Source organism: Natrix helvetica (assembly GCF_964273705.1).
Source record: "Natrix helvetica genome assembly, chromosome: 2".
NCBI lineage: Eukaryota > Metazoa > Chordata > Lepidosauria > Squamata > Natricidae > Natrix > Natrix helvetica.
The window spans coordinates 114,171,605-114,184,575 of record NC_138552.1 but is presented as its reverse complement, the minus strand read 5'-3'; the positions used below and the strand labels follow the sequence as shown (position 1 = coordinate 114,184,575).

The window sequence follows — 12,971 nt, the reverse complement described above, 5'->3', positions numbered from 1 at the left end:
CTCTCTATATGGGGCTGCCCTTGAAGAGCACCCAGAGGCTTCAGCAGTTCAGCTGGTCCAGAATGGCTTAGGCCCAGGGTACCTGTGAGACCACCTACTGCCACCAGTAGCCTCCCACCGTCCAGTACGATCCCACAGAGTTGGCCTCCTCAGGATGCTGTCGGTCAGACAGTGTCAGCTGGTGACCCCCAGGGGGAGAGCCTTCTCTGTGGGAGCGCCTTCCCTCTGGAATGAGCTGCCCCCGGAACTTCGCATAATCCCTGACGCGCCCTAAAAAGTTGGTTTTTCCAGCAAGCCGGCCTGGCCTGTTAATTTTAACTCATTTTTAAATGTATTGTCCTATCAATTCGGTTTGGTTGTTTTTTTGGATATGTATTTAATTTCTTTTTAACTTTTGGGATGTGTGTTTTTTAATGTTGTACGCCACCCTGAGTCCTTTGGGAGAAGGGCGGCATATAAATCCAATAAAAACAAACAAAAAACAAACAAACAAACCAGTGATGGCAAACCTTTTTTGGCTCGAGTGCCATAAGGGGGGGGGGAGAGCACAGAGTGGTAGTGTGCGGGCATGGCGCACCCATAATGCAAGGCACGTCACCCCTAGTGCTCATGCGCACGAGAGGAGCTTCCACCCATTTTTTGCATACTTTTCCCCCCTCCCCGGGCTCCAGAGGCTTTATAGGAGCCTGGAGAGGGCAAAAACAGCCTCCCCCACCCCTGCGGAAGTGACTTCTGGTTTGCTCGTAGGGCCATTTTTAATCCTCCGGAGGCTTCAGGGAAGCCTCCTGAAGGTCCCTGAAGCCTCCAGAGGGCTTAAACTGACCCTACGAGCAAACTGGAAGTCCGTTCCCGAACATCCGGTTTGCCCATAGCGCCTTTTTTTGCGCTCCGGAGGCTTTAAGAAAGCTCCTGAAGCCTCCAGAGGGCCTCTGGGGGCGGCTCTTTTCTCCTATAAAGCCTCTGGAGCCTGGGGAGGGCGAAAAATGACTTTAAAAAAGGCTGAACTCAGCTGGCCAGCACGCTCATGTGTGCTGGCCAGCTGACAGGGCAACGCCTTGCATGTCCTGACAAATGGCTCGGTGTGCCACCTGTGGCATGCGTGCCGTAGGTTCGCCATCCCGGTCCTATACCATTCCAGACAAGCAGCTGTCCACTCTCTTGTTAAAACCTCCAGTGATGGAGCACTCACAACATCTGATGGCAAGCTGTCCCATTGGTTGATTGTTTTCACTGTCAGGAAATTTCTTAGTTGTAGATTGCTCCTCTCCTTGATTAGGTTGTTTCTTATTTTGCCTTCTGGTGCAAAATAGGTTGGAAAATAGGTTGACCCAATCTTTTCTGTGAAAAATTTAGGGGTGACATGATAGCTGTTTTACTTAAGGAGCTGTTACAGAGAAGGGGGGGGGATATGTCAACTTATTCTCCAAAGCTCCTGAGGGTGGGACAAGAAACAATGGATGAAAGCTTGTTAAAGGGAGGTTCAATCTGGAACAAAGGAGAAACTTCCTGACAATGAGAACAATTAAATACCAGAAGAGCTTGCCTTGGAGTTGTAGGTACTTCATCGTTGGAAGTTTTCAAGAAAGTATTGGACATTCATTTGTCTGGGTTGTTATAAGGACTCCTGCTATGGGCAGGGATTGGACTAGAAGACCTCAAGGGTCCCTTCCAGCCTTATAACTCTAAAGCTACAACATCTATAGTGCAAAAACGTGTGATGCAGGTTTTCATCTCAAATTCACAATTGATTTTAAGAGGCTCTTGATCAAGCTACCATGCTATGGCCAAACACACTTCTATTAATTTTCGAGGTTCATCTCATTTCACATCAACAATGAATCATTTAGATAATCAAGCTCTTGGAAATCAAATCAGTCCCATCAAGAAACAGTATAACAAGTACTGTTTCTTTTCCAAGCCATATCTATTGTCTAGAAAGCTGGATATGGGAAATGTTTCTAAGCTGTCAGGATTTTGATTATACTTCCTTGATGGTTCTTTGCAGTTATTTCTTCTCATGTGATTACTAGGAAGAAATAATTGCCAGCAGACTTGATCGATCTTAAAAGTTGCCCTGTTAGATCTAGGAACCTTTCCCCTGGCATAGAAAGTGCTTATAATTGTGTTTTTTCTTTTCTTGAAAGTATAATAAAGAAAATAAAAGTCCTTCCTGTTTGTTCTATTTCTTTCTCCAACACACTCCCATAGCTTTCTTCCAACCTTCCCACCATTCACAAACAGGAACTCTCTGTAAGTGAACTGTAAGTGATGGAAACAGTATTCTTGTGTCCCCCCCCCCCCCCCCCAAGAGCACAACATTGCTGTCTCCACTGGCAATCATGCTGGGAGGATAGATTGGAAATAGGGACATTAGATGCCATTCTGGAGAATTAAAGCTTACACTTCTCATTTCTGTTCTCATACTGTTTATTTTTTACTTTTACTTAAATAGTTTCCTTTAAAATATTATGTATATTATTTATATAATTACAGATTGGGACAAAGGAGATTTTTCACAGATCAGTGAATGTGTTTTCTGACATCTACATCTTCTACAATAGGAAGATAAAAGTCCCACCATCCTTAAAGGACCCACAATTTGATGAAGGCACATAGTTCTAAACAAAATATGCAATTCTGAGATTCTTCATTTCCCGCTGACAGATTTATACAGACAAGACAGCTTACTTTGATTTTTTAATAATAAGTAAAATGTTCTTTACTTCCTACTACCTAGTAGGAATGGATTGAGAAAAACAAATTGCTCACCAATAAATATTGCAAGATGAAAATGGCTCCATATACACATTTGTTTCATAAACTTGGGAGTTGCCCCATTCATGCTCACATGAATAATGCTCACTTGGAGAACACCTCCATATTCCTAGAGAGAACATACTGTTTGCTCTGCTTAGTGCAATAAACTCTGGACATTCTAAGAAATACATTTCCTGAAAACTTTTGCATCGTTGTATTTCTAGTGTTTCAATATAAAAGAAAAAAAGTTGATGTATTCGTATAAAGTTAAAAATGTATCTCAAATGTTTTGCTGTTTTAACGTCTAATGTTAAGATTCTACTTCATACTTGTTCGGAACAGTCCTCGACTTTAATCGCTCGTCTATAATGTCCTTTAAACTTTGGACTATCGAGATTTACAGATCTCTCTTTTAAGCTGGCTACACGGTTATAAATCTCGTTTAAATGGAGAAACTGGGGAACAATGAGCCTGGAGCAAGTTCTTCTTAGGCACCTGAAAGAGGCGGCGGCGCGGGAACCGAGAAAAATCGCTTCAACGATTCCCCCTAGGCCCTTCCACCGACGTAAACCGCCCGAGAGGCCCTTCCACCTATCCATTCTTTTCCATCAGGGCGGAGCCAACACAGTTCAAGGGCGGGGCCGACGAGGCCGGCCAGCTGGGTTTAGGCGGCACAGGCACTCTTAGGCGGTCACTCCGGCTGCATTCCGCGGGTGCTCCGGCAAGCGGTCGCTGAAGAGGGGGGAGCGGCTCAACAAGCGTTCCCCAGCCGGGCTTTCCACTTTCTTGCAGCGCACACGTGGCAGTCTCTCCTGCTCTATCTTCCGCCCTACGCTTCCCGGAGATCGACAGTAGCCCCAGAAAGGACCGCCAACAATCGCCACCATGAGCAAAGGGGTGAGAAAAATAAAAGGATGGGGACGGGGAACACCACGGGAATTCGGTCGCGTCTCTTAGCCGGAGAAGGCTGTAATCGCCTAGACCTCGGCGGCACGAACCGCCGTAGTACCGCCTGTTGCTAGCAAAGGAAGTTTCTTTACTTTAATAGTAACGACGGCCAGCGCAGCCCCCGCCTACTCGGCCGCCGAACGGGCGCCTTTTTTCTGAGGATGGACGGGACGCTGCCGCGATCCGTGCCGTCCGACACCATTTACACTTAGGAGTGGCGCTGCCATCCAGACAGAAAAGACAAGAGAGCTTAAAAGCGCCGCCCTACAAACTAGAGCTGAGAATGTGCCCCAAACACGAGGTTCTTGTAGAAGCGGAACAGGATCTTGTCTTATGGGGCGGATAATTCCACCCTCGGCGGCTCGTGGTGCGCAAACAGGCTGCCGGGGCGTGAATCAGCGAATCGCTGGTGGGAAGGGGCGGGCGGGCGGGGGGAGGGGGTCGCGCCGGCCGACGATCTCCGGAAAGGCGTTCGGGAAATTCCGTAGTGATATCCTCCATTTTCTTGATTTTAGCGGCCGGAGAGCCTCGCGACTATGCCAGTCAGAATGGCGCGCCTAAGGCGGCGAGAATCAAAGTATTCTTCCAATTCCGGAGCGGAGGGATCGTGCTAGTTTTTGGAAAGACCTGTTAAGAAATTAGAAATCCCACAGGTGGCAAACTGAGTTATATAAAGTTATGTCCCGGAGACATTGAGAAATTATCCATGTAGGAGAGTTTCATTTTGGCTTTGAAATGCATGCCATTCAGCCCGCAGCCTCCTCGACTTGTCTGGTTAATCCTTTCTGTTCCTGTTCCTTCTTCGGTTTAATGTGTTAATTGACGATTACCTATTTGTTAATTTAGCAGTTTAATGTTGTGACATGGGGTAACTGAATATATGCGGGCACACATATTTATTTATTTATTTATTTATTTATTACTTGAACTTATTAGTCGCCCCCTCTCCCCACAGGGACTCGGGGCGACGTACAAAGGTATTATATAGCGTATAGAGGAGGTAAGAATAAATAAATAAGTTACAATACTTAAAAAGTTAAAACCCCAGTGAAATTAACCCTTAAAAACTAAAACATTTGTCTTTTGTTTTAGTCAGGAATGCCTGTAGAGAGAAATATCACTTCCTTAGCTTGAAGAGCTTTTAAAAGGCATAACCATGAAGTTAGAAGAGTTAGCTGTGACTTCAGAAAAGTGGAAAAAAAATAAGCAGGCCGGTTCAGACATCATATTTCGAGCTTTTCTGTATTGGATGTAACTATTTCTAATCTGAAAAGAGGAGTGAATCATCAGTATGATTTTTAAAATGTGGTGTTTCTTGTACTTCAGTTGTCTCCTGAAGAGGAGATTAGGTGAAAACTTACTTGCAGAGTGCTGCCATTTTGTCTGTTCATTCACTTGTGGAAATCTGGATGCTTTTTAATCAGTGCTACCAGAAACCGGAGGAAAGTATCTTAAATGAAAAAAAAAATGTGCTGGCTTAGTTATGCCTCCAGTTTTTGTCTGTGGCATGATGGATTTAGACCTGAATGTGAGCCATATCTATGTGTTTTTGGAGTGATGTTTTTCGTCCCCGCCTCTAAATGTCCTTGCCCCAGCCTCTTTCCTGGTCTAAAGATTGGTCCAAGGTCATTGGGTTGATTGGTGACTGTTCACAGTAGTCTAAACACTTAATTCCAACAGGGCACTCCATAGGCTGTTTCAGATAGCACAAACAGAAAAGTTCTTCCTTGTGTTAATGTTGAAATAATGTTTCTGTACTTGAATATTTTAATCTTGTTAGAGCAGCTTTCTTTCACTATTTCTGCAGAGGCCTCGAGGGCCTAGATCTGCAGAATGATTGCTGTTTAGAATGGTTCATTAAGTAGGGCAGGTGGAAACAAGAGAGGCTGTTGCCACATTATGGAAACTTCTATAAAATCCTGTGGTTTGATGCAACAGCTTGCTTCATTTTGAAATGTGTATGTGATTGTTTCAGACAGAATGAATACTGTTATTTTTAATGCCTTTTGGGTGAAAGTTTGGAGCTTTAAAGAATTGCAGCATAAAGCCTGATCCTGTAATTGAATAAACTAAGCTGCTTGACTGTTAGGAATGTTTGTTGGTTTTCACAGAACTGCAGTCACAAAAGCAGAAGAATCATCTAGTGTTTTCTTAGCTTTTAGTCTCTTTGCCTTCCCAGTTTTTTAATAGTAATTTTATTAAACATTACAATTAAAAAGATAAAAATTGATATAAACTAAAAAAATAAAAAAAATGTGCAGAAAAAACAGAAAAAGAAAAATAAGAGTAAAGAAAATGGAAGAAATGCAAACATTTACACAAGTATAAACAATTTTAGTAACTTATCACCTTCTCTTAAACCAGGGGTGTCCAAACATGGGAACTTTAAGACTTGTGGACTTCAACTCCCAGAATTCCCCAGCCAGCATGGCTGGCTGGGGAATTCTGGGAGTTGAAGTCCACATGGCTGGGAGTTGAAGTCCACATGGCTGGCTGGGGAATTCTGGGAGTTGAAGTCCACAAGTCTTAAAGTTCCCAAGTTTGGACACCCCTAAACTATTTAAGCAAATTATTTTTTCTTCTTGTATCTTATTTTTTATCTATAAACAAATCCTTAAAACATCGTTGTTCAAGTCCTAGTCAGCAAAATTCCATTACTAGAGATAGCAACATATCTGTTCTAGCCTTGATCAAATAAACCAACTTTGTATTCCTTGTTTTTACTTTTAACAATCTTGCTCTTTAATCCCTTGAAATAATGTCCTAGAACAGTGATGGTGAACCTTTTCCGCACTAAGTACCCAAACCGGAAAGTGTGCGCATGCATGCACCAAAGCACCGGACACCTAAAGACTAGCTGGTCTTCATGCGTACCAAAATCGCAAAGACCAGCTGGCAATGGCACACATGCCCACAGGGGGGGGGGGGGCTCTGCATGCCACCTCTGGCACATATGCCACAGGTTTGCCATCATGGTCCTAGAACTTTCTTGTCATACCTCTTTGCTAGTTCTCACAAAATTCTTGAAAACTTTTAACCAGTCTCTTGTAAATCCAATATAGGAAAGTTGTCCAGATTGCTCTTTTGGTTTATTTTTATATCATCAGTCAATTTCATTTATTCATCTTTATATCACTTTTTAATCTATCATTTTTAAATCCACGTTTCATATCAGTCTCCATCTTATCTGGTAAAACTTGTTCCATTTTCACAGCAACTTTTAAACACTATAATGGCAGACACTCTTAAAATTAACTTCTGGATCGATTGTTTGCCAATATCCTTCAATACACACAGTGCAAATATTTTGCTCCATTCTGTATTAAGTGAAATTCAAGTGTTCCTTAGTTCATCCTGGTTCCCTCTAGTCTAGCGTCTAATGTTTAAAGACACATCCTATCAATTTTTAAAAAATAATTCAAAATAACAGCATTTTCCCACAGGAGGGATTCTTGTAGTTAAATTCCAAAATCTTATTTGAAGTGTGTCTGGATATTTAATCTGTAACTTTCCAGAATCAATGTTCTAGTCATCTTTTCACTGCTTGTTCCAAACAAAAAACCAGAAACAGATTTAAAGGTTAAAACTGCATTTAATATTTCTTTCATGAAAGTTTGAAGGAGACTCACTGAGTGGTACAAAACCTGTGATTCCAAAGGTTCCAAATAGCTGAAGAGCAATTAATAAGCAATTTCCAAAAGTGATTAGAAAAAGAAGTATACAAACCCAATATCCATAAAGGCACCAGCCATAGTCAGGCATCCCATCATCTCCCAGTCATTCAACAGAAACCACTGTCTTCCAGTCAAATCATGAGAAGTAACTTGTGGATGATCCCAAATCTGTTCCCTGTTATAAGAAGAATTCTAAAGAGCTTCCACCACAGTTGTTAGCTCCGCTCTCAGCAAAACCATTTTTAATTTGCCAGTTGTTCCCCAAAAGTCCATTGTACCAAATTTATTAAAATTTACTGCCTCAAAATAATGTTGAGGATTATAGATAGTTCTATGCAGTTTCTAGGTATTATGATTATAGCTTTATGTTAGCAATTGGTAGCTTTCAGGGGGTGGGGGTAGGTGTACAATTAATTAAGGCATGTGAACATAGGTTTTGCTTCTGCAACAACTAGATTGCTTAATTCATTTCGATGTGCAGCTATGAAGTTGTATCTTTATTGCAAGAAATGTAAGAGCTTCTTTTGATTGCTCTGTTACTTTCTTGGTAAAATAAACAAAGCTTTCTGTAGTTTGGGAATTTTCCTTGTTAGCACTGACTTCATTAAGCAAATCACAGAGGGATCTTTGATTCAGAAGAGTCACATTTGGATTTCAAATAAAGAGTAGCTACCTTGCTATAATAAAGACTCAGATGAATATATTTCAACACTAGAGAAATGGAAAAGTACTTGAACCTATCTTGTTGCTCTTTGAGCAAGTTAGATCCTTGGGTTTGGCTCTTACGTAAGCAGCAATTCATGTATAGTTGCAAGGCATAACTTTCCCGCACAGATGATTACTGTAAATGTAAGTGGGAATCTTTCCGTTTAATTGAGGTTATGGATGTCAGCCAGTAGCTTTTTTCTTTCTTTCTTGAGTGCACTATTTTCAGTTTTAACCATATGTGGTTGAGCTATGTTAGAGGACAACTTTTATGTGTCCTTTGCTTGACACATGCATGAACCTTTCTGTAACTTTTAGGGTAACCTTTTAGTTACCCTTTCTGTAACTAAAATCTTTTTGTAGCAAAATATTTTATAGCATTGGGAAGAAAACAAAGCAGTTGGGTTAGTGGAACATAAAGATCAAAGAAGAGATGGTTGTAAAATCAAATATATTTTAATAATTCATTCAAATGAATTGTTGGTAGTTAAAAAAATAATAAACAATTTTCTAGCATCTTAACTATAGTGCCCTTGTTTTTAGGATTTCCAATATCTTCTACCTCCCACAAGTACAGAGAGAAATATTTCATGCCAGTGATGATCCTGTAACATACTGAAGTACCCAGAAAAGCTCTCTTTAACATCATCAAAGTTGTTCACTTCCATCTAAAAAAATCAGAATGATCTTGAAAGTTTTTACACATAATCAAAAAAATCATTGTGCTCAGAATACCATCAAGCATTTCTTGAACATAAGATTTACTTCGGAGGGAAAGAGTTTGTTCCCGAGATCTTCCTAACATACCTAATTCTTCATTCATTCAAATTTTGCACATTCCTAGTCAAAAGGGCTTTGATTTTTGCAAGTCTGATCAGGCCCAGCCAAGTTTGGTTTTGATGAGAGATATATCCAAAACTTCTTGCAGCCTGAGATGGCTTATACTAATCTATACAAGGGCAAAATAGGTAGGAGAGGCATCGTACAAATGTACTGAATCATCTTAGCCCTTCTCGTTTTTACAGTTAAAATGCACTTTTTGCAACACCTGATTTCAGGAGTGCTTCCAGTCCATATCTTGAAATAGTCCTTGGTTCATATTAGTCTTTGGTTTTTTTGCAGGATTCAAATTGAGTTTAAAACATATTTTAGAAACTATGCAATTTGTCTTAAATCAACATGTTTATGAGAGTTAATTTTCTTGCAAGAAAAGAAAATAAGACAGTGGGGGCAGGGGGAGAGGGAGAGTATATTTGCCATTCTGTTGTGAAACAGTACAGAAATTTAATTGCTACATTTGGGCATGAAATAACAATACCGTAGTAAAGGTGTTTGTGCTGTAAATTGTTACTACATCTCACTCTCCGTAGAAGTTTAAAGATAATACCTTGTACCAAGAGATCATTTTTGTCAGGGGAATAAACTTCCACAGCTGTGATCTCCTTACATTGAATCAGCTATTGTCTCATATAAGCCACATTTGTTAAAGCACAGCACACAATATATAAAAATCTGGATAGTACATGGTAAAAAAGTATTTTGAATGTACATGTTTTATGGGCATTTAAGTGAAAAATGGTTGCCTTAAATCCCTATTTTTTGTTCATAAACTCTCCAAATGCAAAACAAACATTTGAAATGGGAAAAAAATATTTGACGTGGGGGGGGGGAAAGCTCCCATTGTGTCCCTGGGCCTCCCCCCTCCCCCCCTTGAGAAATAAGTAGAAATTATTGATTGTGTTCACTTAAGCTGTTCTCTGGCAATGGTGTACTAGACAAATCAATACTCTCCATTTGTAACACAATACATAAGCACAAACCGTATTCTCCCACATCAGTCAGTATTTTGATTTATCTAAGTACACCAACATTGCCAGAGAACAGCCTAAGTGAACAAAATCAATAATTTCTACTTACGTAGCAGTGCATGAGAAGAGGAGCTGTGGCCTGAAGGAATGAAAGGAGAGAAACAAATGAAGGAAGGCCCACTTTACCTGAAGCTATCAAAGAAGAGAAAATTGTTCACGTAATAGTTCCACCTTAGCTTACCTAGGTATGACCCCTTAGCCTAGAAATATTGCAAGCTTCTGGTTCACTGGAGCACAGGAGTGGCCTTTCATTCCTTTGCTGAGAATATAATTTGTACCTGAAAAGTGCCATTTCAGGCAACACAGGAAAGAGAAGTGGGATGAGCTTTGAACACCAGTTTGGCCATCTTCAAAAAGAACTTGGCATACTCTGGGAAGGGGGAATGAACATTGGACTGCTGTGGGGTGATGCAATTGCACAAAGCCATATTGGAGTGGGGTTTTTTTTTTCTGCTTAAAAGGATTAATTTTCTGGTATTACAGTTCTGTGAAATGTGTCAGAGGCTTAATACAATTTTACTTCAGTTTCTTCCATACTGGTCTTGGGAACTTCAAGAGCTACAAAAAAGGCTGAATGCAGACAGTGGCTGCTAATATTCATTCTAAAAATTAGGTAGAAACAGAAGATACAGTAAATACAAAAAGTGCTTCTTTTTGGGTGGAATTACAGTACTATTATATTAGAAAGTCCTGAAATAGAAAATTGTAAATACTGTACAGATACACCATTTATGAGGTGGCTGCTGAACTGCTCAGAATAATGTCTTCTCAGGTTGTAAAGGACTTCGTAACATAAAACCTGCTGATTTCAATTGTGGCTGAAACTGAAGATTGTAGCAGGTGCGGTGAAGCCTGTTGTGCAAATGAGGTCCTTTCTCCCCAGTAGGGATATGCATATAATGGAAAATTAAATTCTCTAGTCTCAGCAACACTTGCAGAACAATCACTTTTATATGGTGATTCATGGACAATGACATCTTTCCCCTAAAGGCTGGAAGAAAAAAAGCTACAAACACTGTTTTTGAAGTAATGGCATATGCGTACAGGGCACAGAGGAGGGATGTGCAGCATTCCAGACCCAAAACACAAAAGGTGCTTTGGAGGGAGATGGCTACGTTGGCAATATCTCCTTACTTCAAGCATGCATTCTCTAGGATCACATGGTAACTATGTGAGGGGAAAAGCTTTTTTTAAGGTGGTGCCAGCCTCTCCTGCAAAGCACAATTTCTTTTTCATATCCCAAGTGTGGTATGTCCCTAGACGATGCTGCTGTTTGAGAAGCCCAGACCAAAAATTAGCATTCGGTCATAAGGCTAGTGTACAATGAGAAAATAACTGGATACTGCAAAATTAAGAACAAGATTTCATCCGATCCGAGCCAATATTAATCTCTTTTAATTGGATCTTTTAAGCATACCACAAATTATTTCAGAGACAGGCAACTTTCTCTTGAAAGCCTGAATTTTTTTTCCTGCAACAACCCCCTCCCACTTTCGTTATTTTGGCTTACAAACACCACAAAAATTATAGACATGACTTCACAGGAAAGTGAGCAAGTATTTTCTTCCATTCTAGTGTGTTTGTGTGCTTTCCCACCACAAACTGGGTTGACAAATATTTGTTATAAGCCTTAGAATGCTGGCAGAGCCAGACTTTGGGACTGCAAAACAGGCTGTATAACTCTACTATTCCTCAGCAGAGTTATGCTGCATCTCTGGGCTGCCTGCCTTGAAAGCAGCCAGGCCCTTTCCCAAGATTGTACAGCAGCTGCAGTGCAGAGGCAATCAGGAGAACCCAGGAAAAAAGGGCTCCTTTTTAAAGAGTTGCAGATAGAAGCCTATGCTTTGAAGCCTCTTTTTATGCTTGGATCTGAACTATCACAGATCCCAGTTTGGACCAGAGAATCAATCCCAAGACTGTAACATAGACTGGATAGTTTAAAAAAACATCCCGGAAGAAGGCAGAGGCAAATCACCTTCCTACCATAGCTCTGAAAAATACATTAAGGTGTCTATGAAGTCTCCAGGAGTCAAGCTTGCTGTGAATCGAAAACTTCCTTTTTCTATCCCTACTTTTGGTTGCCACCAGGCACAATTTTTTAATGGTTTCAAAACCAAAAAGAAGTGATTTCCTTAGAACAGAGAGGCATGACTCCTGACATGAGGTTGAAAGCCACCTACATGTACAAACTGGAAAATAGGGATGTGAAAAATTCTGCCTGAAACAACACGTTTGAGGGGGCTGTGCCTGAACCAAAACATGCATAATTGAGGTGCTTCGGTTCAAGTGTAGAACAAGAGAAGAGCTGTTTTTGCTCCGGGCATGGTCTGAAATACAATTATTCTGGGAAGAACTGGTTTGAGGAGGAAGAGTCCAACCCATTGGTGATGGCAGCTGTGGAGAGGGAAAGAAGTGCTGAGAAGATGAGGCCACGCAGGTCAATGGAAAATGCCCACTGGGACACTGTAGATGGTGGCAGTGGCAACAACCATGAGGAGGGAGAGGAAGGAGCTGGGAAGGGTGGAGAGCCGTGCAGGTGCTCCAGTTAAATATACCACTCTGGCAGCTGCTGAAAGAAGCAGGGGTGGTACATGCCAACTTAATCCACTTGCACTATCCAGATATTGCTGAACCTCTGTACAACCAAAGCGTTCGGGGTTTTGGTTCTGCCAAACCATGACGCATCTAAAATGATTTGGCAGGATTTCTGGGGCACAATGGTTGGCTCCAGATCAAAAGAGAACAGTAGCATTTTTAACTCTCCTTGAGAGCCTGTTTTTATGATGTCATTATAATAACAGAAAGGATTCCCAGGGACTTTGTTCTGGTATCCTCTCTGTTCTTATCTTGTCCAAATTGAACGAGTAGCCCTCCTACACCTCCCCCCTCAATGTTTGGGCACATTGTTAACTTTGCAAATCATTAAATGTGGAAGAGTTCTTGACATCTTTAAAACTTCCATAATATCTATCTCATTGAAATACAACTTGGCTGGATGCGTAATATTATTTTGCATAGC

At 41.0% G+C, this 12,971-nt stretch overlaps 1 protein-coding gene across 1 annotated transcript in view; it reads left to right on the top strand.

Moving 5' to 3' along the window:
- Nucleotides 1–3,408: 3,408 nt before the first annotated feature.
- Nucleotides 3,409–12,971, top strand: part of LOC309387231 (sodium/potassium-transporting ATPase subunit alpha-1) — a 29,917-nt gene continuing 20,354 nt past the window's right edge. The window contains exon 1 of the mRNA XM_081943586.1: nucleotides 3,409–3,654. Within this exon, the coding sequence (XP_081799712.1) occupies nucleotides 3,643–3,654 (12 nt within the window). The 5' untranslated portion in view covers nucleotides 3,409–3,642. The remainder of the gene's footprint in view (nucleotides 3,655–12,971) is intronic.